Raw genomic sequence first — 24,193 nt, forward strand, 5'->3', positions numbered from 1 at the left:
AACAAATAACATTTCCTCCGAATGTTTTGTCATGAGGAATACAAACTGATTTTTAAGAATTTTTTCCCCTCTATAGTGCTATATAGTGAAAACAATTACCGGTGTGATACCTTCAGGGGCCCCCGCCAGGCAGGGCTTTGCCTTGGACAAACAGGATCCCTTGACCACCGGTCTTTTCGACCCCCCCCCCCTTAACAAATCCTGGATCCGCTACTGCGTGCTAATGGATTTGTGTCTCTCAGTGCAGTACACTTACCAAACGAAAATTATACAACCCCACCCTCACCCAAAGATACCCAGAAAAAGTGATTCTGCTATGGTCGATTTATTCTGGAATTTGAAGTAAAAAAATATATATTTCTTCAGATTTTTCATTATTGTATTGTGTACATGCATTGCATATTTGGTTATCACCAAATTATTGATTTTAACTCAGCCAGGGACATTGTAACAAAATTGTTTAAGTTCTTTCTTGGAGTAATAACACAGACTGCTGGGCATTGATTGCAGACATTTACCGGTGACCAGGTTCACCCTCAGTGTAAGTAATCGCCGACTAGGTACCAGGACACGCGGTCACAGTCCAACACTGTCTGATTAATTCACCTCATAGCATTGCTTGCTTGACAAGTGCAGGCCACGTTTTATTCAGTTATTTGTTTGCACCTACAAAGCCCAGTGCAGAAGATTAATTACAAAACTATAAACTTCTTTTTTCTAGAAAATCCATTAGCTTTTTTTGAAATAAAACTTAATTGCAATGTATAGGATATTCCATTCTCCACAAAAAACCCAATGACACCTTCATTTCATTTAAATTAATGTTTATTCCATTCAACTATACACCTTTACAGGTCTTTCATTGAGTAATAATTGTTTGTCCATTTATAAATGTTTACACCAATCTCAGTAAAAACAAAAACATTTGCACAAAAAAAGCACAGAAATATTCCGTGGTACAGCCATATACATACTTGCTTATATTGTTTTCAGAATGTTATTAAAAATAACATATTTAAAAAAGCCCCGTTTTCAATATTTTAAAATATGCGTATACCCGTACTTGATGCATGAAACTACTAGTATATAACCATGTACATTCAGCTTCATAACATTCGTAATCGATTAATGCTATCGGGTATTTTCATAAAAAAAAATAAAATTGCAAAACATTTAATGAACATAGCGTTATAGACTTCAAATTGCTTCGCTGTCTATCCCATGATGCATGAAAGCGCATCACGGCGGGAAACTAGTTTATTGTGCAGTGTTCAATAAATAAAACATTGTGTCTTGCTTAAATAAATTACTGATAATTTATTGATTTGTACCAAGATACAAAAAATAAGCATTCTTTTCAAGTTTTAATATTTTCCTTCTGATTAAACTTAAGTTTCGTGAATTGTATGCACAGATTGGCGGTTGTAAGTTAGGAGCGAGGGAGCAGTAAATGGGACACGTTTCTTACTCTGGTTAACAAAGCCAGTCTCTAATGCCAAACCTTCACACGCAACCACATCCGTCCTCTCACACCAGAATATCATCATAATTATTGTACCTGTATTTTATTTTTTAACGGTTACAAAGAAATAGAGGAGCCGTGTCTTCTTTAATTTATCAGTTTTTCGAGTGGTAAATTCTTAAAAAGATAAATTACATTAAAAATGACTGTATAAGTTGGATAGCATTTGGTTAAGGACTTACAAATCCATTTCTACTAGGATCAATGATCCAGCGCCTGATAAAGCATTATAAAATACATAGTACAATTCAAAGGAAAGAAACAGTACAGCATATCAGTTACTCATTTCTAGCTCTCATCTCACAAAAGAACTAAACACATCTGTAGCAAAGACTAAAGGTTTCTGGCAGTTAATAGCTACATTTGCATGCAGTAAATGTATGTTAACATACATTTAATAATTCGGTTTTGTCTGGGTTGCTGGTTATAATATAAAGATAAGTTAACATTCAAATCTTGACTAAATGGTTATTTAGTGTAGCTACATGTACAAGTTATACGAAAAATAATTACTTTTCCTCTATTTTGTTGGCTGGTTATACCACATAAAACTTAACATTCAGTAAAAATAAAAATGTGACTAGATGTTTGATTCTGTGTAGTTGCATGTACAAGTAACCATGCAGTATTAAGAAGTTTTCCTCTGGGTAGCGAGCAGCTAACATGTAGATCAAGTAAAGAAATACATCTGTGACAATATGGTTTGGAGTCATAGTGCAGGCCTGACACAAAAGTACATCTGCAGCTATTGTTGAACTACCACACAGTATAAATATATACATGCATATGCATGCATAACTTTCAGTGTAAATTCCCCTCATAAATATTAACATTATTATCTAGAAAAAATTGATCAAAGGCAGGCTGGTATACATAACATAATATTAAAGCTAATGTAGTTGTTTAAGGAGTACCAAGGGACCTATTTGTTTAGGTTTGAAATTGGATGTAAAATAAGAGGCTTACGTGTGTACGTATGAGATTGAATGTAGAACAAGAGACCTTCTTGTGTAGTTATGAAATTGGATGTATAACAAGGGACCTACAAGAGTAGGTATGAAATTGGATGTAGAACAAGGAACCTTCTTGTAGAATTGTAAAATTGGATGTTAAACAAGGGACCTACATGACTGTGTAGGTATGAAATTGGATGTAGAACAAGGAACCTACAAGTGTAAGTATGAAATTGGATATAAAACAAAAGACCTATATGTGTGGATATAAAATAAGATGTAGAACAAGAGACCTACATGTGTAGTTGTGAGACTGGATGTTGAACAAGGGACCTACATGACTGTGTAGGTATGAAATTGAATGTTGAACAAAGACTTACATGTGTAGGTATGAAATTGGATGTAGAACAAGGACCTACAAGTGTAAGTATGAAATTGGATATAAAACAAAAGACCTATATGTGTGGATATGAAATACGATGTAGAACAAGAGACCTACATGTGTAGTTGTGAGACTGGATGTTGAACAAGGGACCTACATGACTGTGTAGGTATGAAATTGAATGTTGAACAAAGACTTACATGTGTAGGTATGAAATTGGATGTAGAACAAGAGACCTACATGTGTAGGTATGAAATTGGATGTAGAACAAGAGACCTACATGTGTAGGTATGGAATTGGATGTAGAACAAGGGACCTACTCGTGTAGGTATGGAATTAGATGTAGAACAAGAGACCTACATGTGTAGTTGTGAGACTGGATGTTGAACAAGGGACCTACATGACTGTGTAGGTATGAAATTGAATGTTGAACAAAGACTTACATGTGTAGGTATGAAATTGGATGTAGAACAAGAGTACTACATGTGTAGGTATGGAATTAGATGTAGAACAAGGGACCTACTTGTGTAGGTATGAAATTGGATGTATAACAAGGGACCTACAAGAGTAGGTATGAAATTGGATGTAGAACAAGGAACCTTCTTGTGTAATTGTAAAATTGGATGTTAAACAAGGGACCTACATGACTGTGTAGGTATGAAATTGGATGTAGAACAAGGAACCTACATGTTTAGGTATGGAATTAGATGTAGAACAAGGGACCTACATGACTGTGTAGGTATGGAATTAGATGTAGAACAAGGGACCTACTTGTGTAGGTATGAAATTGGATGTAGAACAAGAGACCTACTTGTGTAGGTATGGAATAAGATGTAGAACAAGGGACCTACTTGTGTAGGTATGAAATTGGATGTAAAACAAGGGACCTACAAGTTTAGGTATGAAATTGGATGTAGAACAAGAGACCTACTTGTGTAGGTATGGAATAAGATGTAGAACAAGGGACCTACTTGTGTAGGTATGAAATTGGATGTAAAACAAGGGACCTACAAGTTTAGGTATGAAATTGGATGTAGAACAAGGGACCTACTTGTGTAGGTATGAAATTGGATGTAGAACAAGGGACCTACTTGTCTAGGTATGAAATTGGGTGTAGAACAAGGGACCTACAAGTGTAGGTATGAGAATGGATGTAAAAATAAGAGGCCTACATGTGTAAGCATGAGAATGGATGTAAAATAAGAGGCCTAGATGTGTACGCATGAGATTGGATGTAAAATAAGAGGCCTTCATGTGTAGGTATGAAATTGGATGTAAAATAAGAGGCCTACATGTATAAGCATGAGATTGGATGTTGAATAAGAAGCCTACATGTGTAAGCATGAGACTGGATGTAAAATAAGAGGCCTACATAAGAAGATATGAGATTATATAGATGTAGAAAGGTATACTTCACATTAAAAAACCATCAAGCATCAAAAATCTATGTACACTTCATCTGATATTGATTTTAAGTAATGTAACAAGCTAATAGATTTAATAAAAATCTATTCCTGCCTATGAGATTCTTAACATTAATATAAAAATTATAATAAACTTGACAGTTCTTAGTCGGAATACATTGGAATATTTACTTTATAATATTGCATGTTAATGCCTGCAATACTTAGACTGATTACAATAATACTCAATCAAAATAAAAAAATGCATCGAAGACTTGACAAGGAAACAGACTTGAGCTCCTTTAAACATTCACGTATCTTTTATTGCATGTGAGGCATAAATATTGCCAACCATTTAACATTCATAAAATACAGTTCCAGAAATGTAAAAAAATAATTATGAACACTTGGCAAGAGATTTTCATTTGTTTGGCAAAAATAAAAGCATGAAATGTATAGTGATCTCACAAAAGCTACTTATACATTTGTTTAACAATCTACCAATGTTTACAATGAAAAAAAGAATTCATTACCACAAATAGAAAATGAAAGACAGACTGAAAGACTTGGATATGTGTACAAGTATTCTACTTTTTATGTGTTTTTTTAGTTAATGCTTCCTCTGTTAGGAGTATATAAACTCGCAATTTTTTTTTCTTATCTTCTGTTTAAAATACTATGCATGACAACATTCAAGTTATATGGAATAAAATTTGATAATATGAGTTTGTTTGTTTACTCGTATATATACATGAAACATACATGTACGTAACATTTGTCATTATTCATTCTTTCACAGGCTATCAATGACTGTATAATTATTTCTATCTTATTTAAAGACCTTTTTCCTCTCAAATTTCCTATTAAATATATGCTGTTTAGTATCTAATTTCTACAAATTTTTTCAGTTTTATTTTTATTGCAAAGAGGCTAAACGTTAAAATTTTTTGAATATGACACATCATATAATTACAGAGTACTTAAAGACTAGTATGTTCATAAATGTCAATTGTTCATCAAACATTACTTCATGTGTGCTGATTTGTTCTCAGAAAATATCTTGTCATTTCAAATGAAAACGTTCACGTACTACTTAGTCATAATTAAGCATCTTTCCTGTGAATTTATATGAAGACCAGGTAACTGAAGGCACGTTTGCTGTCACTGCGATGTGGCGGCCTTCCGGCTGAGGCTCTGCAGCAAGGGAAGCCACTCTAACTTCTCCTGTTCATCCTTGGTTTTAAAGATGTAACATTTGCCTCCTGTGTCTCTCAAAACAATTCTTCTTCTGAGTCTGGCTGTCTCAGCTGTATCTTGACTACAGACTAATGAATACAAATCCTTCAATTAGTGATTTTTTGTGTTACAAACTAAGGTATTGTTTGATGTATATGGTTTCTCCAACTGAGAGTATTGAATATGCTGTTTTCAATTGCCTCCCTTTATGGGAGGTCTTTGATTTTTAACTTTCAATTAATACATAAAATCTTTGCCTTGCCTATTGTATTTCTAAGAATTTTTTTTATATTTCATACCCTGCTTTTAAAAACATTTTTTTAACCCCTAGCATGTATTTTCAGATGTCATCCCACCAAAATGGGAGCAAAAACAATTCATTACAATATATATTCTTCCTTCATAAAAAGTTTTATTGCTCTACGTGTTGGTCAAAAAAAATATAATCAGAATGGTGGTTAGGATGCAAAAAATAAAATTAACTTGATATTCTACCTAAACAATCATTTTTAGCTTCCTCTGTGTTTACGTCCTCCACTTCAATTAGCTTCCCTTTTTTGGAGTGATCATGCTGTAAAATAAAATGGATAGTCTTATATATAGTGCAAAATTAGAAGTTGATTAAAAAAATTATTGCCTCAATCTTTACCTTAAGGAGGCTCACTACACCTTGAAATAGTTTTTTTTCAAATCATCAGAAAATTACTTGATTATAATAAATAGCATAATTAATAAAAAGTGTATATTAAGTCAAATACACAAAAAAAGTGCAATTTTGGTTTTAAAAAATTATATTTTCAAAAACTTGATTCAGTAAATATAACAAATGCCCCAGGTGGGTTTAAACTCATGATCTGTGGCTCACAAGCTTGATACTTTAACCACTGAGCCATGACAATATTCAACCTAATCGATTGACACAAACAAATTAACAAAACATTTGCCATCTTGTGATATAATGTGTCGAAAAATAAAAGCCTAGGTGTAGTGAGGTACCAACTTCCATGTCAGAAAACGTAAATTGAATTTGAATGTATCAAAGACTTGTTACATTCTTACCAAAACTCTTGAATATTCCAGAGAAGGTGGGTTTTCTCGTAATGTAACTCGGACAATTCTCCAATCCTTACGTATACTTTTCTAATGATAAAAAAAAATCACATTTTAATTCTCAAAACTAAAAAAATAATAACTAATGATTGCAATTTGTGGTAAATTTGTGGCGAATAACCCAACCTTTTTGGACAGGTAGGATGCTTTGAGTACTTTTCCTTTTTTGAGTTTGTTTTCCTGAGTGTCGTCCTCTTCATCCTCCGAGGAGCTGCTGTCACTGTCAGTGCTGTCATAGTAACTGTTCCTCTTAGCACCAAGGTTAAGGGAGGACTATAAATCAATCACCAACTTTGAATGTAATGCTTTAATGTACAAATAGATGTACACATTGAATAATAAAATATTCCTTATCTTTAATACACTTTGATTTGTTTTAAAGAACTTTATTTTGGTTATTGAAAGATGAACTCACAAATCTGTATAGTTTGTCTCCATCACTGAACTTTTTGGAGGCTCCCAGAGCTCCGTCATTGATGTCCACTTCCTGGACATGACCTAGTTTTAGCAGAGTCTGAATCATGGCCGACCCGTCCTCACGTTTCCTGATGATTGACCAGCGTACCAGCCAGTCTACTACAGCACTTCCTGTAAACCAAAGTACAGGGAAAATGTACCTCAACAGTACGTGTCTACACACGGTAATTGATAAAGAAAAAGTCAAACTAGTGGCATCAACATACAGGAAAAATGGATTCTATACATAGCACTACACGCATGATGATTCGAAACTTTTATATACTACTTGGTATTATATTTTGTTAAAGGATCTACATCTTTTATACAAATAAATGCCTTTATTTTGGATCGAATCATAAAAGATGAAAAACTGTCAACTTAACTTGAGTTGACATCAATTAGATTACCAGTAAATACAAACACTAGATGACTTAACTGATGATTAAGGTATGGAACAATTCATGTTAAAGTCAATGTTAGCTTACTATGGTGCAAGAAATCACATTACACATTCAATATTGTATGAGTATAAAGAATGACTGAGTGTTACCTGTAAAACAATTCTTGTGAACTGCACCATTACGGACATGGCTCCCCAAGCTAACCCCAGCATCAGGGTCTTGCATAGCACCCAAAATTTCACTACAACAAGAATGTTTTCAAATTACAGATACATGTACTCATATTAAAACACGCATGATCAGGGCAAATTTGGACAATAGAATAAATTCTTAGAAAAAGTTTGCCATAACTATAAAAGATCATATACACATGTACCTGACATTTGCTGTGGCTCTGAAAGCTGTAAATGGAATTGGTTGTTCTGAATCCTGAAAGAATTTGAAATGAAATATTAAAAAAAATAACAACAAACATATTAAGAACTGAACGAAAACTTGGGGCCAAAAAACTTGTATTCTGTTAGAGCTTGCTGTAGAGTGACCGACCTGTTTGGATCCACTGAGCGATCTGATGACGGCTCCAACCGCGTGAGCCCAGCCATCTCGGTCCTGTTTCCCGGCAGCCTGGTAAAAGAGCTCGTCTCCTGCCGGAGTGGTGATCTTAAAGGTCCCCTAATTGTAAGGAAAGGATTAAAAGAATCTCCAAACATAATAGATAATATAGAGATATGATCAATATCTCATTGGATTGACTTTACTTGCCTTATACATGTATATTAAATCTTCTATAACTACTGACAATTCTATAACCTTTATAAATGATCAAATTAAAGCATTTAATTTTAATCAAATTTACTTTTGACATGTCGAAACCAGATTATACTCCTTACTTAGGGAATTGTTTATTAATTTTTGTGACTTACAGGTGAGTTGAGCTGAGGGTCTGTGATTGGACAAACTACGGAGGCTCCCTGAAGGGGAACAATGTCCACCACCATGGAATGATGCAGTTTATGTGTACACACCAACTGTTCCTCTAGAAGAACAAACCATCGCAACTTCCATCGCTTATTTGGCTCCTACCAAATACAAAAATCATATGGACATTATGAAATCAGCACTGCTGTTTTACATCTTTAGCTCTACTACAGGGATCTACAGACTTCTTATTATCATTATCTCAGATTTTATATTCAGTCTTCCTAGTACATATTTCTATCAATTTGTAAAGTAGCCTCGTTTTGATCATCTTAGGCCAATTATGTGGTTTGAAAAAATCTGCGTAAGTTTACTGTGCATGTATATCAATGTGCTATACCTTAATAACAAGACACCCTAGAAAAATCTGGCTTATTGTCAGGATCGACTGCAGATTTTAGACTAAATATTGTTATGTTGATCATGAAGATAACTATAATTATAACAAGTGAGTCATTAACTTCGTCAAGCATATCAATAAATTCTATATATTCATGACTCTTTATCCTATACTTGACACCTATCACTGTACAAATTATAAAGGGGATACCATATAAACTAGAAAACTGACCAGTCAGGAAGGGCCCCGCTATGACAATTAATATACAGAAGTGAAAAAAACTTTGAATTCCATCCTCTTTATATTAACAATGATGAAAAATAAATGCCCGGCATAAGATGTAAAGAACTGCAATATATAGGATCTCATGATTTGTAGTTGGATATGATTTTCATCCAACAATTAAAGTGTTAAACTGAGGGGTAAAAATATAAGGGTGCAGCTCATGGAATGAGAGTTTAATTTGATTACATTAAAAAAAAAAATATGAAAATAATAAGTAACAACTGTATTTTTAAAATTTCAAGATAATTCCTGAATGTCCAAAAACTCTAAATAGTAACCTTGTATCTGCATAAAACAGAGATAACCTCATGTCTTATAAAAAAAACTAAATTAAATGTGTATTTAAAAAAGATTTAAACAGGTGTTTTATAAAATGCAAGCCTTCAGTGAATGCAAATACATTGTATCACCCAGGGTTGACCTCAACTTCAAAACAAACATCAGTTGCAGACAAAGGTGTTCATTAATCTTCATATCTGCAGTAGGCAAGAAAATTAATCCCAGGGGGTTAATTGTTTTGCTCTCTCATCCTTTTCTTCTAAATTTACAATAAGATTTGTTTTTTTCAGAAATGACAGAATGGGGTTATTATCTGATTACCTGTTAAAATTAACAGCATTAAGCTAGGCAGAAAAAAATAAAATAAATTATAATTAAAAAATGAAATAGTGAAAAAGGATATCATAATATATATCTTGATTTTAGAATTCAATAAAATTATCATAAATCATTGCGTACGGTATTTTAACCAAAATAAAGTATGAATATTATATTTTAAATCCATATTTCAAAGAATGTACACAATACTACACATCATTCAAAATTGACCTTAACTTCAAAACAAAGTTCATTTGCAGACACAGGCAGTGCAGTAATTAATCTCAATGTGACAGATAAAGATAAAGCTTAGGATTTTCTTCCTGTGGAAGGTTAATTAATCCCAAAGGACAAATATTGCACAGCCTTCCTAGTATACAATGGTAACATTCTCAGCAGTTATCTCTCTTTGCCCATTCATTCTTATGCATAGTTAAGGAATCTACCCCACCACCCCAGCTCCAAACCAGAAGACATAGAGAACCAAACTTAGCATCAAAATATGTATTTCTGCCTACTGAACTACCATACCAAATTTGAACTTGATTGGGCAACCATAAAAAAAGTTATTAGAAAAAAACAGAAAATTTGTGGACGGAAGAGTGACAGACGGACGGACGAACAGAAGGACGGACGGACAGAGTGATTACTATAGGGCACCCGCAAATCCTTGCGGGGCCCTAATTAATGCAGTGCACAAACCAATGCTACATACTCTTATGGATGGAAAATAGACATGCATCATATGACACAAAAATCTGAGCAGACATTTTGATGACTTCATACACACACCAGCCTTGAGCAGGATCTATTTGGTATGTGTTGCATAAGTGTGTATAAGACAGGCAACTCATCTACTTAATGTACCCTCAACTAACAGGTCATCTAACCTAAGAATTTGAAAACATCCTGGTCACTACAGTAAAATTGTCAAATCTACACAGAAAGATACTGCCACAGAACTATCACATTTGAGGCCAACAAAAATATGTAGTTTCAATCTACATATATAGCTTGAATTTCATTTTCTTTCATTAATTGTTAATCATTTATTTTAACAAAGTTGAGCATCAATTTTATGACATATATATTTCATATACCAGTAATACCACATATTAATATAGTCATCATTAGTCTTTTTAATCTTTTAAATGACAGTAGCTGTCAGCCATACTTGAAAATGTTAGGCTTATGACAGCCACATGTAGGTTGATATTTGTTACAAGATTTCACTTTGATTTAAATCTTAATAAATAAAGAAGATTGTTCTTCTTATAGATGGAAATTGTATATACATTAGTAAGTCTTGCATAGTATAGTAGAATGAGGATTGTATAAAAGATTCAGATAGTGGTAAATGAAGAAAAAACATGGGACAAAGTACACTGCATAAAACAGCTAGTGCAGTGCTGATGTGATGCCATATGTAAACAATGTAACAAATAGTACATAATAAATTGTTTTGCCTCAGACTAGAATGTCTCGACATCATTGGATGATCGCGTCACGTGATTGCCTTATAAACTTCTTTACACAGTGAGCATCAAAATTTATACCGCAACATTGCGTACGTTACGTTATTTAAGCTGATTTTTTGACACAAACGTTCAACCATACCTTTATTTTTATAAGCCCTGAATATTTATAATAACCCCCCTTTGCCCTTGACGTAATATTACGATCCAACAATGGCATCCAGGTTTGCACAGACGACTGACAAGGAAATAAATAATTAGAGAATTAAGCTATTCATTTAATTTTTATATATTACAACACTTATTAGGTTTGTTAATGACTGTTTACAGGAATTTGTGGGATTGGTAAAGTCATGTTGGCGGAGCCTCGAATTCTATGGACTTTTCCGACCCCACAAATTTCTTTAACCAGTCAGTAACAAACCTAATAAGTAATACAATGTAATATTAACACAACAGTGTTTTCCTTTAACTAATAATCATCGGTTTGAGGACTGCTAGAGATCTCGAACTATAGACCCCTTCACGATAACTGCGGTACTGCTTTCTTGCAGGGCAAATTGATATACTTTGCCGAAATATTGGTAGGTAGATAATTAAATGACATAAATGAAACAATTAACGTTACATCCTTTTTCATGTTATTTTGCCCTGCAAAAGAGCAGTACTGCAGTTACTGTGAAAGGGTTAACTGAAAGGTTATGATAACAGTGAAGTATGTATTAAAAAAATCATTGCCATGTTAGTCATCTTTGTGTTATTGCATTTGATTAAATTCTCTGTACCAGAGTATGGCTTTTTTTAAAGTACCCAGACCGGGTTTGGGGTTTTCCTAGAGGACTCTTACCTAGTCCCTACAGACTACTGTACATTCAAGGGTCTCCAGACACCTCGAGATGCAAGTAGATTAAACGGAAACACGCCTTTAATCTCAACCTAAAACGACAAGTGACCAGGTGACTAGTGCTTGGGTCGAACAATTATCCTGAGTAGTGTTATTATGGACTCTCCTGAGAAATAGTGATGGCGTTTCCCACCAACAGGTCCTTGTTGCTCGAACCTGCATGATGCAGAGCTACAGTCTGTCAGTATCCAATTATCAATCTTATACTATACAGGCATAAACTCCTATTTAAATAACCCAATTGTGATTCCGTTAAAAAATCACTTGTGTAAAAAAAAATGTTATATCTCCTTTTCAGTGTTAAGTAACTTACGTAGCGAAGAAGAAAGCCCGTCTTTAAACTTGTCCCATCCTCCATCTTCTCAGTCAGCGAGTGTGATTACGTAACTTCCGGGTATCCGTCAACATTGCAGTTATCGATCCTTGAATTTTAGTATTGAGGTGGATCATGGATCTGTTTCAAATTTAGGAATTACAGTCAACTCGTCACCAAACTGACTCGTTCCCAAATCCAAGTAAAAAATGATTTCAGTTATAATATCAATATATCATGCTTGCCTTCAAAGAGTGAGAAGAATTTTTAAATTTGTCAAAATGCATGATAATTAGTCAGTTTTTTAAAGATAAGATTCCATGTAAACAGAAATTGTCTATCAAATGTTGATATAGGGAACTCTTTTGCAAACTTAAAGGGGATGACATATTAAACTATAAAAAAATTCTGCATTCAATTATCTCATAATTTCTTAATTATTTGTAATTATATCAAAACCTAACCTTATTTTATATATTTACAATCCAAGTATCATAGATATGTATCGTTTAATAAAATGGGTTTTTATAAATGCCATTTACATGCACGTATCGATTTGATTTGAACATATTTTATTATGCAAAATAATATTTACATAATAGGATTGGGCAGCAGGCAAAGCCTATTTAAGCCTTCTCCACTAGGTACAAGGTAGTCATATGTATAAAATACAAGGATTGTGGAGTTAAATGATACAATTAAGAATACATGATTTTTTTGTGTAGCAAAGTGAACAAAAGAAAAAAAAGAGGGGAAAAAAAAGATAAAATTGACAAAACCGGTTATAACAAAAGTAGAACAGAATTATCAAGTTTTGTCAATAAGGTTACAGCATATATATATAAATATAGGTATATGCATAATTTTGTTTACATTTTCAGTATATGTGTTAATTACATTATTTTCTTTACACAAATCTTCTGGATTTTTTAATGTATTCATGTACAAGCTTGAACAATTTAACATTTTCATCATATGAAACATCATTATCTCCATACAGTAATAGATCTAAGGTAATTGGTTTTTGGAGATTTAACATAGATATTTGATGAAAGAGACAATTTCTTTCATCATTATATTTTGGGCACTCAAAGAAAAAATGATTTGCATTTTCAGTATGAAAACCACAATAATCACAAACAGAATTTTCTCGAATAAAATCACAAAATAAGTCAGCATTTAAACTGCTAGCATTATTTCTTAGTTGACAATGTATAATGTTTTCCCTCCGATTCCCTAAATTAAAAAGTTTTGTTGGAGTCTTAAAAAAATGTTTCTTAATAGCATTTGAATAGCAAGCCAACTTTGAAAGACTTCTAATAGCTAGTGGAAGATCATTCCATAGCTTAACTGTAGATGGTATGAAACTTTTTAAATAAGATGTTGTTCTGGCTTGAGGGATAGTGTAAGTAGATTCATGTGATACATGCACGTATCACATCTTGTAAGATTATTTAAATGAAGCACACTGTGAAGTTACGCAATCCTCACCAGAGACTTAATTAATATTTATGTCTCTGTCCTCACTAAAAAAAAAAAGAAAATAAAGATTAACATCAAATTCTGTAGTTTTCTGATTTTCCTATTTTTATTTATAATTTGTATGTCTCTTCGATCGTTATCTCCTTAAGGAGGAAATAAAGTATGAATGAATGAACGAATCTGCAACTTCTTTAAGGAAAATTAGCATAGAAACTGCAACACTCTCTTTCCGGTTTAAATTAACAAAGGCATCACAAAATCGGATTCATGCTTTACATTTTCACTAAATGGCCAAATTGGCCATGAGCCCCCAAAACAGGAGTTGGAAGTTAAAATTAAAGAAGTTAAAAAAGTAAATAGTTAACAGAAGACGACGGATGAAGACCAATTACAATAGGTCAACCCAGTGACTCATGTGACCTAAAAATTGACATAATGTTCAATATACAAAGTCGTACATTACTGAAGAATGATCTATGTACTAGCTTGATATGTGAGTATTATTTTTTTATTATTAACTTTTAGTCTCTTTATCTGTCTCATCTTTAGTTAACTTATCTTCTTTGTATGTTTAAAACATTACAGGTAATCTAGCGTGTTGGTCGTATTAATGTTCTTAGGATACTGGTGAATGTTGGGCTTCTGAATTCTGATCATTAGTTCGAATCCAACAGGGGCGTTTGTTCATATTCACTAAGCTATAAATGAAAACTAAACTAAAAGACAATGTATTCTCCAAAATTGCAATGTTTTCACCCTTTCGACTTATACAGCGGGTCGCCTTTAAAGAATCACTTATAAATTTTTAAAATCCAATCATGCTTTCTATCATAATCAAGTAATTATTTGCTGAATTGAGAAACTATTTCTGGGTGTTGCGAGCCACCTTAAGCTGTCCGTACTCGTAAGTCACTTGCATGCAAGTCTTCTGAGCCTCAGGACAGCCGCACGGACAATTATTAGTTTTCACATTAAATAAAGCACATTTTTTTCTTTGAATATGTACTGAAATATATAATTATAGTATAAGCAAGTATATATTTAAACGTCAAGAGAACTCGTATAGAAAAAGAAGACTATTATTCTGTTATTGCTGTTTTGGTTATCAAACAAGCTAGAAAAACTTGACATTACAAATAAAGAATATCTTGAAAAAAATTATCTTTCGAATCTAACACCATTAGTATTGGAAACTTTTCTTAAATCTAAAAGAAAGTTTGCGCATGCAAAAATCTAATTTCACCGAATTAATTATCAACTGATAATTTTCCTGACCAATGTAAAAAATTTAAACGATTTTCCAATTTTGTTTACCATTTGTTAAACTTTACAATATTTTCGAAAAAGCTTTGACGAAACTTTCAACTGAAAGTAAAAAAGTTTGCTTTTACAAATATCATTGTTAAAATATTGACACCATTTACACAAATTCGTTCCTGTATTCTGATTTTGATACATTTATGAAAGCCTTTTTATAAAGTTGTAATGGTCATATGAGATGATAATCAATATTTTTATAATGATGTTTATTCGGAAGCTAAAACTTTTGGGCAGTACAGCCCATCAGTATAGAACAATAATTAATATGGGTTACATTTACAATATTTAGACTCCCTCGGGTCTAAAAACGTGGCCGGGGGGGGGGGGGTGTCAAGTGGTCTACAGAAAGTACACTGTTTACAAAGAAAATGTATCCCACTCACGCAAATAACAACATTCTTTAATAGGATTTGTAGGAGTATTTTGTGTAGTTGATTTTAGTTAAAAATATCGTCCTAGCGTAAATATAATTTTTCTTCTCCTTATATTATTATATCCTAGCACGCTTGCAAGTCAGTGATCGGGAAATCTTTTGCAGTTTCTCTACAATATACTTCAAAATCTAGTTCTTTCTTGTCCTCTTTTTCTTCTTTGCCTTTCATCTTTTTGTCAAAAAGAACGTTTTTGTTTGATTTTAGTTTTTAGAAGGGGGTTTCTATAGAATCTTTGATCTTCATTGTCGATTCTCTTATGGCGATTTTTATTTCACAATCATTTTTTAAAATAAAAATCTTGTTCATGGGCGATTCGCACGCTCCACGAGCAATTGGTGTACGCTTCACGCGAGAGTGAGGTACGTTTACGGTGCGTTCAAATGTGGGCACAGGCGACTTGCAAGTCAACGACTGTGTAATGCAAGGGGCCAGTGAGATTTCCTCACGTCATTTGTGCAAGTCAATTGTGAATCGTACCATTATCTTACGGGTTCTTTGAGAGAAGCGCAAGTGCAGCGTACGTTTTCAGATCTCGCAAGGAACCCATGGTGATTGTTGTGCATGACCAACAGCCACAGTGCGTGCTTACGGGAAGCGTACGTCCTTGCAAAATCGTAAGATGCACTTGCGTGCCTCCTGCGTCCCAGTTGTGACTAAGGCTTTTAGTGTAATTTTAATTCTGGCCCCCACTACACTATATTCACTAGAGCATACAAGTACACTAATTGTTGTACCTTTATAACCTCTATTTCTCTTCTATGTTTAGTTCCCTCACATTGCTTATTGGTTGAAGTCATTATAAGTACATCATAGAAAATGGAGAAAAAAAGATTACAACAAAGATCAATTTATTCTTTAATGGAGGAAAAAATAGACATATATTTATGAATGAACTGAAAAATGTCATCACAAAATAATAGATGCGTGGTTATCTAATCTTGAATCTTGAATCAAAATAAAAGTTGATTCCATCAATATCATAGTTATTGCATCTTGTCATCACAGCAAATCATTAGAAAATCAAATACAGATAATACCGGTATATGTAAACAAAAAACGTGAAACATCTGAGCTCTCAATCACAATGTTACATCTACTGGCATGGGTAGTGGTCAATCCAACAGACAAACCTAAGGAATGGAATGTTAGACACCGAAAAAATACAGTATTGAATATTTTGATTTTAACAGTAATAAGATATAAATGACTGTAAAAAAAAAGCCTCCATGAATCAATCAGTTGTTATGAAATGTAAATAATACAAACATATACAACCCTTTTAGAGGGTTACAAATTGCAACTTTGGGAGTAGTATTGATTATACATGTATCACACTGAGAATGAAACTCAAGTACATCCCTTTACTGAGTATCTCTTCATTCACAAGGCATTTTGTATAAAAAACACCTGAATAATTATAAAATGGTTGGAAGTGCAAGATTTTTTAAATGTTTACAAGAACTGGGTTCCTGACCCAGGAGAATATACATCTTTTATCAATTTCACATTAAAAAGAGGGCAAAATATACATTATAAATACTAATATATTTTCTGGTACATATCAAATGAGAAAAATCTTTGAGTAGCAGTCCTTGACTAGAACAGAAGGTCTACATTATTTTTAAAAATTCATAACTATTTTGAATATAGGTAATTATTTTCTGAGTGACTGTATTTAATAGAGTGGGAATGACTGTACTGCGATGCTTTCGATGGAGCACTCATCGGTACCCCTCCTGATCCTGAAGTAGCCGTCCTCCCCCCACTGTGTCCCCCATGAGTTCTTCACTGTCCAGAACTTGACACCAGTGGCTGCATCCACACCATAACCAACCAAGAGCACCGCATGGTTCGTGATCTCGAAGGGGTTGAACTTCTCCTGGAGTCCCGTGTGCACATAAACGCCGCCCTTGTAGTGGAAGAAATCACTGTACACCTCAAAGGCAACTGACAAAGGTCCGTTCTTCACCAAATTTATCTTCATCAGTTCTTCATTGCATCTAGATGGAGCAAAAATTAAAAAAATACTGTACATTGAACTGTTTGAACATGCATATGTTATGATAATATATCATATTTCTTTTTCAATTTTGAATTCAGCAGGTTGGCCCCAAGCAAAACAAATCAAGTGTCTCCAGTTCTTATAGAATAGATTATTCCTTTAAAAAAAGATCCATTTTAAGAGAACAAATATAATATGGGGGAAAACTTCACTAAAATGCTTTCTGGGATTACATGTAGCAATTTATGTCTCAAATGCACTGGCACTCATATTGTTTGGAAAATGTTGTTTTATCAGAATGTACACTTGGAAAACGTTATTCAATAAATGTATATAGGTTCCCTGGTTTCAGTAATAATTAAGGTCTCATACATATTTTTGGTACTGATACATGTACATTTAGAGACATTTTGTCACAAGAAAAGAAAATTTACCCTCCATAAAATCCTCCAATATACTGGTAATTGTATGAATACTGACGAGGACAGCTTTTGTCTGTAGAACATTTTCCGTCTTTTCCTTTGTATGGGTTACACTTCTCGTCCACAATTCCAAAGTCCTCTGCATACTTCCCTCCAATAAGGTACGGAAATCCCCCGTCACAGCCTGATAAAAATAATATCAACTCAATATAATTAAATGATGTAGAGGGAACATGGCCATGTGTGCTTGTCATTCTAGCTTGCAAATTATTTTTCTTACAAAATTGTTGAATATTCATATTGAGATATACTGTACTAATAATTGATATTTGTAAATGCTTTATACACACAAGGTTTTATTCACTTCGTATCCTATCCTCCCTAAACTTTAAACATGACACACTGTCGGGTGAAAAGGAATCTTTGTGTGAAACTTGTAAACAGTTTCATCTCATCTTAAATTCACTCAGACACATTCGTTATAGAAGAGATAACTCTCTCATTTAAAACCATTCAGCCTTAAATTCGCTCGCAGACAACTATAAATGAAACTGGGTCAAATATTTCCCAGTATACAGGTTTCATTCTCATCACCAAAATCTGTTTTTATCTGCAAATCATTTTCTTCATTTTTCACTAGTTTAAGTCTCCTTTCATAAATGTCTTTGTTATAGAACATCCATATTAAGATGATATCTTGATTTCTTTCTCTTATCTACATTTTTTTTAAATATTATTACCATTAAAATAGTTCAGTCCTTTTTATGACCAAATTAGCCAATTTTCCAGAATAGAAGTATAGCAGTACAATTATGAATTTTGAAAATAATTAAAAATTTCAGTCTTTTTTTTTGGGGGGGGGGGGGGATAAAGTGTTGGGGTATACTGTTACCTTGAGAATATTCACTACATTCCACAATGTCCTGTGGAGAAAATACAGGCTGCTCTGTATTGTTAGTTCGCAACCTCCAGCGGGCTTCATTCATCCCCATGGCTGAAAAAGCATAGCAACTACCACATCCACCTACAGAAACAAAGAGAGAAGCAAAGTCTGATATAGTGTCCGTATATGACATATGTATCATTTAATGCAAACCAAGCCAAGGCAAGCGTGGGATACCGTGGTGCAAATAAAGGAATCCATATATGTAAAACTCGGTTATAGCAAAGTCCAAGGAACCAATGGATTTACTTTGCTATAATCATAATGCGTTATGATTTTATCTATATAACACATTCATAAAAATAACAACAGGGAATTTACTATATACATGTTATCTTTCACCAGATTACAATTTTTGCTATAGTAGGACTTAGAATGAAAATACATTCTTTTGATATCTTTAATAATTGGATTGTAAATTGAAGAATATATGAGAAAACAAGGGCACCGCAAAGCGGAATGAAATACGATGCGGGGAAATGCATTATTTAGGATTACATGTACTTCAAGAGACCAAACATTTAAATGGTGTCACAAACTGTAAAGAAATTCGTATTAAATGTATTAAATTTCATCAATATTCACCTCTATGGGTCAGTTTGCTATATCCGTAAATTAAATTTGTCATATCGGAATTTGTTTTAACCGTAAAATTTTGCAAAGATTAGGTAAGAATTCTGCTAAGGACTCAAAAGGGCTTTGCTATATCCAAGATTTCACTATTTCCTTGTTTGTGCTAAACAGGTGTTAAGTATACTGTGGTGTCAATACATACAACAGTAACCTTGTATTTCCATGTAACTATAATAAGCACTTTATACTTCTTAAGCTTAGCTTTCTCAACTATTATAAAACTGTAGTTTCAACAATATTTGTTGAATACTAATTTTCGTTGATTTCGTTGTTAAGTTTATCCTTGAAATTAAATATTCATTGAACTGCAATTTCTACTAATATTTTGTATTGATAGGGTCATTGGCCATGAATTTACGTATCCTTGAAACTGTGATTTTTACTTTATCCACGAAAATTGATACATTTTTGTACCCTTGAATATTAATGAAACCACAGTATGAGATTTGAAAATGTAAACTTAAAAAAAAAAATTATTTTTCTTTAAGTAGCTGGAACAGTCGATCAATACATAAAAATTGCAACTTTTCAAAATTACATTTGTTAAAATAAGTTTGCATAAACCATTTTACTTATGCAGCAACAATCAGCAACCTTTTCACTATTCTCCCTATGATAATGAGAATGCTCTTTCCTAATTGACTGAATAATCATTAATTTAATAGGGAAAGAAATGTCTATAGGCACTTAACCAATTAAACAGTTGGAACAAAGGTAACCAGTTCCAAAAATCAGTTATCAATTTTTTTAAACCAGGAATAAGTATAACTACCATGTTCCAAAATCATATGTAAATCAAGATGAGAATCAATTTTTTTTTTATTCATGTATCGGTAATATCTTCTGACAAGGTCATACTCAAAATGGTTCTCGTATCCTTATATTAATATTTTCTTTTTCTTACATTTTTCTGTAATCTCTCATTGAAAGAGGCTTTGTCTATCAACCATTAACCAAAGAAGGTGGTGTGCAAAGTTGGGCTGAAATAGATCTGCTATCAAGAAGATGAAATGTGAAAAGTGTGCATCTTGTTTCATCTCATAAAAATACCCACACTATTGGAAAAATCTTAACCTACACTACAATTATCAGGAAATCCAATATCTAAATGTTGGTACATTAATAATTCATTCATTCATGTGATTAAATCCGTCTTTATATGATTGTTATTTTTAATTCTGGAAAAAAGAGAATCAAAATATAAATGTATGTTTGACATACGATATTTGACACATTTGTATTCAGATATTAAAGCTTACTTTTGCCTCAAGTTTGTCATTAGCTAAGGTGAGTTAGAACACAATTACAGATCATTCTTCTGTCTAACAAGAGATTATCTACCTTGATTTCTGACGGGGGAGACAAACCCAGTTGTCCTCCAATCAAAGATTTCTGGAAGTTTATCAGCTGTTCTCTTTACTTCTTCACTAACTGGTGCAGGTTTTGGAATCCTGCAATAACAATGTTCAGTGCTACATGTTAACAAAATGCCAAAAGCTGTGGGATTTGATTTTCAATCCACACAAGTTTGTGACTAGATATTTCAACAAAAACACAAATCCCTGAGACAGTATGTGACATCATCTGTAAACTTAGCTGTTGCTAAGATGATACCGCTAATATACAAATGTGCCGGTATTTGCTTGGAATATGGTATGTGAAATCATTCAAATTTGTGGTGGCCAATTTCTTGTATTTCTAATTTGTTACACCTGTTCAAAGGCACATCATTTAATGAAATTACTTTTTTTAAATAATAATAAACTTAGATAAAGTTGTGACATTTGTTAAAGATTAAAATTCATGAACAAGGGGTAAACTGACTACTTCCATGAATGGTTAGCCACAAGATTCCACAATGCATAATTAGCCACAATAGGAGTTTGAAGATTATATATAGAAATTATCAACATAAAATGTATTACGAACTAGTTTGTGAGGTAAACTACGGTAAGTGTAATGAGTATAGGAATAAGAGCGGACCCGATGATTTTGGATTTCCTGCCCCCTGCTCTCCTGACCAGGTCCTCCAGAGTCATGTCCTCCATATCCCTGTAGGCTGTGGCCTTCCACAGACTCTGCTTCTTATTTATTTGGTCAATGAAGTCATAATTAGTTCTGAACTTCAGTTGTTGAAGAAGTCTACAAGGTAGAAAGTGTAATTTTATTTACTTTTAAAATGTGACACATGGATTTGTATTTGACAGATGCAATACTACATAATTATGTACTTGTAGTCTAAAGATCTTAAAAGTTAAAAGGATACAACAATTGCAGGCATTGCAGAAAATACAGAACTGGAATCAGCAGATTCCATCTAATAGTATTTTTTTAACCTTAATACTAAGTAAACTTACTCCACAGAATGTTGTTCTGGCATTTGATGGTGTTTTGGGGGGACAGGTGTGACTTTTTGTCCCTGGAAACACGCCCAGTTTCTGTCCATAACATCATGAGTCCAGCCCGGCATTGTTTTCCCACAATGACTTGTTACATTCTTTCCATTCTTCTCATAAGCAGAAAATGCAAAGTACTTCCTTCCTTCAATTCTGACTTCAAATCCCTGCAACCATATTTTGTTATGTACTAGTTAAAATAAACTATTTTATTTTGGCTTGTATACATTGTTAAAAGTATAAATTTGATGATGCAAATAAATGCGTATTTTGATTTTATAAATATAACAGATATAGGATTCCAAATTAAGCTCTTGATCTTTTACTATACTAAATTGCAAATACACGTATAAGGTATGAATTGGTCTAGACTTCATTCCAAAAAGTAATTAATAAAGGCACTCTAATTCGAAGAAGTTTTCATTCAGTTTTATAATTGATCTATTATAATGGAGTCCAGATACATTATGGATCAAAATTTGTGGGTTTTTTTTAAAGTTCTAGATCACTTAATAATTGTGAAACTATAAATTTCATTCATTCAAATAGTCATTTCAAAAAACAAAACATGTGACTAATTTTTTCTTATTTATTCTTCTTGATTTATTATGAGTTATTTTGGTAGATATTCAAAATCCTACAGACAACGACCAAATGTACATAAGGTTCACACGTACCTTGTAAAATCAAAAGAGCTGGCATCTTTATAATAGGGGTTCATGATGTTAAAATTGTGTAAATAAAGGCTTAGCGATGAAACACAGGAGAAAAGTCAGTATAAATGTACATGTATATTGGAGAGTGTTGCACTTTATTTAATATGCATAGATGCACATCTTCAAAGACTTGTACATTTGAAGTTTAAATATGCTTGGTGAGGACAGCTAATAATAGATAAGCTTATAATAGATGAATTATAAAACTTGGACAGCTAGGGATTGTACTCATCTGTCCTTCCAATAACATCATAAATAAATAAAAGTAGCAATCAACTTTGAAATGTTATCCGGTGTTCAGCACAAAGAGCCTAAATTACAGTACCTGATTATAAATCAATGTCCAGAACCCTTCGTTGCCTTCATCATCTGTTGCTAGGTCAGGAAATTTCAGTGTCAAATACACATTTGTTTCCACTATGAAAGAATTTTTAACATAGGCAAAGTTAGAAACAAAAATTTGATTGTGGATAAAAAAAGTTTTCCTTCCTACATCATTACTTGTATTTTTTTTATTACATTACAGTGAAAGCAGTGAGTAGAAATGTACCACATATCTGTATATATATAGCCACTCTTATGACAACAAAATTAATGTACATAATTATTAATTAAAATAAAGTGCAAAGCTAAAATCTAAATTTATCCATAATACCGGTACAAACTTTCTTGCATGCCCTCTTAATACATTCTGGCTAGACTATAGATGCAATATGTTAAATGCAATGAAACATCCTAAAGCCAATAAAGGATAGCAAGGACTAAAACTTCTGAATGAAGATTTTTGGACATAAATAAATTTGGAACCTTTTAAAACAATCGTTATGATAATCATATTCAACTTCTAATGCTTAACTGATTATTACATTCAAGATGCTTGCATATAAGTGATACCATATCATATATTATAACACTTAAAGATATAAAATGTTTTCCTTTGTAAACCCCCTCCTCCCCCAATATGGCCCTATCCTAACGTTACCCCTCTATCATTATGCATTATACAGTTAAGTGGGAGTTATCATGGTTATCTCAGTGGTTTTGAAGAGATGAAAATGTGAAAAGTCTACGACAACAAGAACAGCGCCAATGACGAAAGACATCAAACTAATTCTGATAACGAAAAACCTATAAAAAACATTTTATATAATGTTATGTACCTTTTCCAACCGAATCACAATTAACAGTATTGTCGTGCCCCCTGTCTCCTATTTGAAACAGCCACCGTCCTTGGATGTCTTCATATGTACAATTTGCGGGTGTATCTGCAAAAACAACACTAAAAAGCGAGAGTGCACCGACGATGAACAACATCTTGCTATTTTTGCCCCCTCTCTTGTCTGAAGTGCCGTAAACAGTCACCCCTTGTCACATGCAATTTCGTCTGCAGAGTTTACATCACATGCTACAATTTTTACGATGAAAGAATGTAAATATGCAGTCATCATTTCGCTCAGTTATGTATCATTCCTTTCGAAAACTCAAAA

At 33.1% G+C, this 24,193-nt stretch overlaps 2 protein-coding genes across 2 annotated transcripts; both read right to left on the reverse strand.

Moving 5' to 3' along the window:
- Window positions 1-807: 807 nt before the first annotated feature.
- Window positions 808-12,503, reverse strand: LOC128159848 (pleckstrin-like). Its single transcript, XM_052823057.1, has 10 exons — window positions 12,359-12,503; window positions 8,390-8,545; window positions 8,013-8,138; window positions 7,843-7,895; window positions 7,616-7,707; window positions 7,022-7,194; window positions 6,733-6,879; window positions 6,556-6,636; window positions 5,992-6,067; window positions 808-5,585 (listed from the first exon to the last, which is right to left on the reverse strand). Exons 1-10 carry the CDS (start codon window positions 12,401-12,403, stop codon window positions 5,422-5,424), a joined length of 1,113 nt encoding a protein of 370 aa, XP_052679017.1. The 5' UTR covers window positions 12,404-12,503; the 3' UTR covers window positions 808-5,421.
- Window positions 12,504-16,436: 3,933 nt separating this feature from the next.
- LOC128160425 (dipeptidyl peptidase 1-like) lies at window positions 16,437-24,107 on the reverse strand. Its single transcript, XM_052823742.1, has 8 exons — window positions 23,867-24,107; window positions 23,032-23,123; window positions 21,952-22,157; window positions 21,578-21,736; window positions 20,936-21,045; window positions 18,911-19,042; window positions 18,031-18,202; window positions 16,437-17,594 (listed from the first exon to the last, which is right to left on the reverse strand). The coding sequence occupies exons 1-8, from the start codon at window positions 24,018-24,020 to the stop codon at window positions 17,270-17,272; spliced, it is 1,350 nt and encodes a 449-aa protein (XP_052679702.1). The 5' UTR covers window positions 24,021-24,107; the 3' UTR covers window positions 16,437-17,269.
- Window positions 24,108-24,193: the final 86 nt, after the last annotated feature.

Source organism: Crassostrea angulata, chromosome 8 (assembly GCF_025612915.1).
Source record: "Crassostrea angulata isolate pt1a10 chromosome 8, ASM2561291v2, whole genome shotgun sequence".
Lineage (NCBI taxonomy): Eukaryota > Metazoa > Mollusca > Bivalvia > Ostreida > Ostreidae > Magallana > Magallana angulata.

Excerpts from the sequence above, each read along its gene's own strand:
- LOC128159848 (XM_052823057.1), bottom strand. The coding sequence starts at position 12,403 with ATGGAGGATGGGACAAGTTTAAAGACGGGCTTTCTTCTTCGCTAC. Across the intron at positions 7,708-7,842 it reads AGAGCCACAGCAAATGTCAG|TGAAATTTTGGGTGCTATGC; the intron begins GTACATGTGTAT and ends TTCTTGTTGTAG. Across the intron at positions 5,586-5,991 it reads AGCTAAAAATGATTGTTTAG|TCTGTAGTCAAGATACAGCT; the intron begins GTAGAATATCAA and ends TGTATTCATTAG.
- LOC128160425 (XM_052823742.1), bottom strand. The coding sequence starts at position 24,020 with ATGTTGTTCATCGTCGGTGCACTCTCGCTTTTTAGTGTTGTTTTTGCA. Across the intron at positions 21,737-21,951 it reads CCAGAACAACATTCTGTGGA|ACTTCTTCAACAACTGAAGT; the intron begins GTAAGTTTACTT and ends TCTACCTTGTAG. Across the intron at positions 19,043-20,935 it reads CTCCCCCGTCAGAAATCAAG|GTGGATGTGGTAGTTGCTAT; the intron begins GTAGATAATCTC and ends TTGTTTCTGTAG.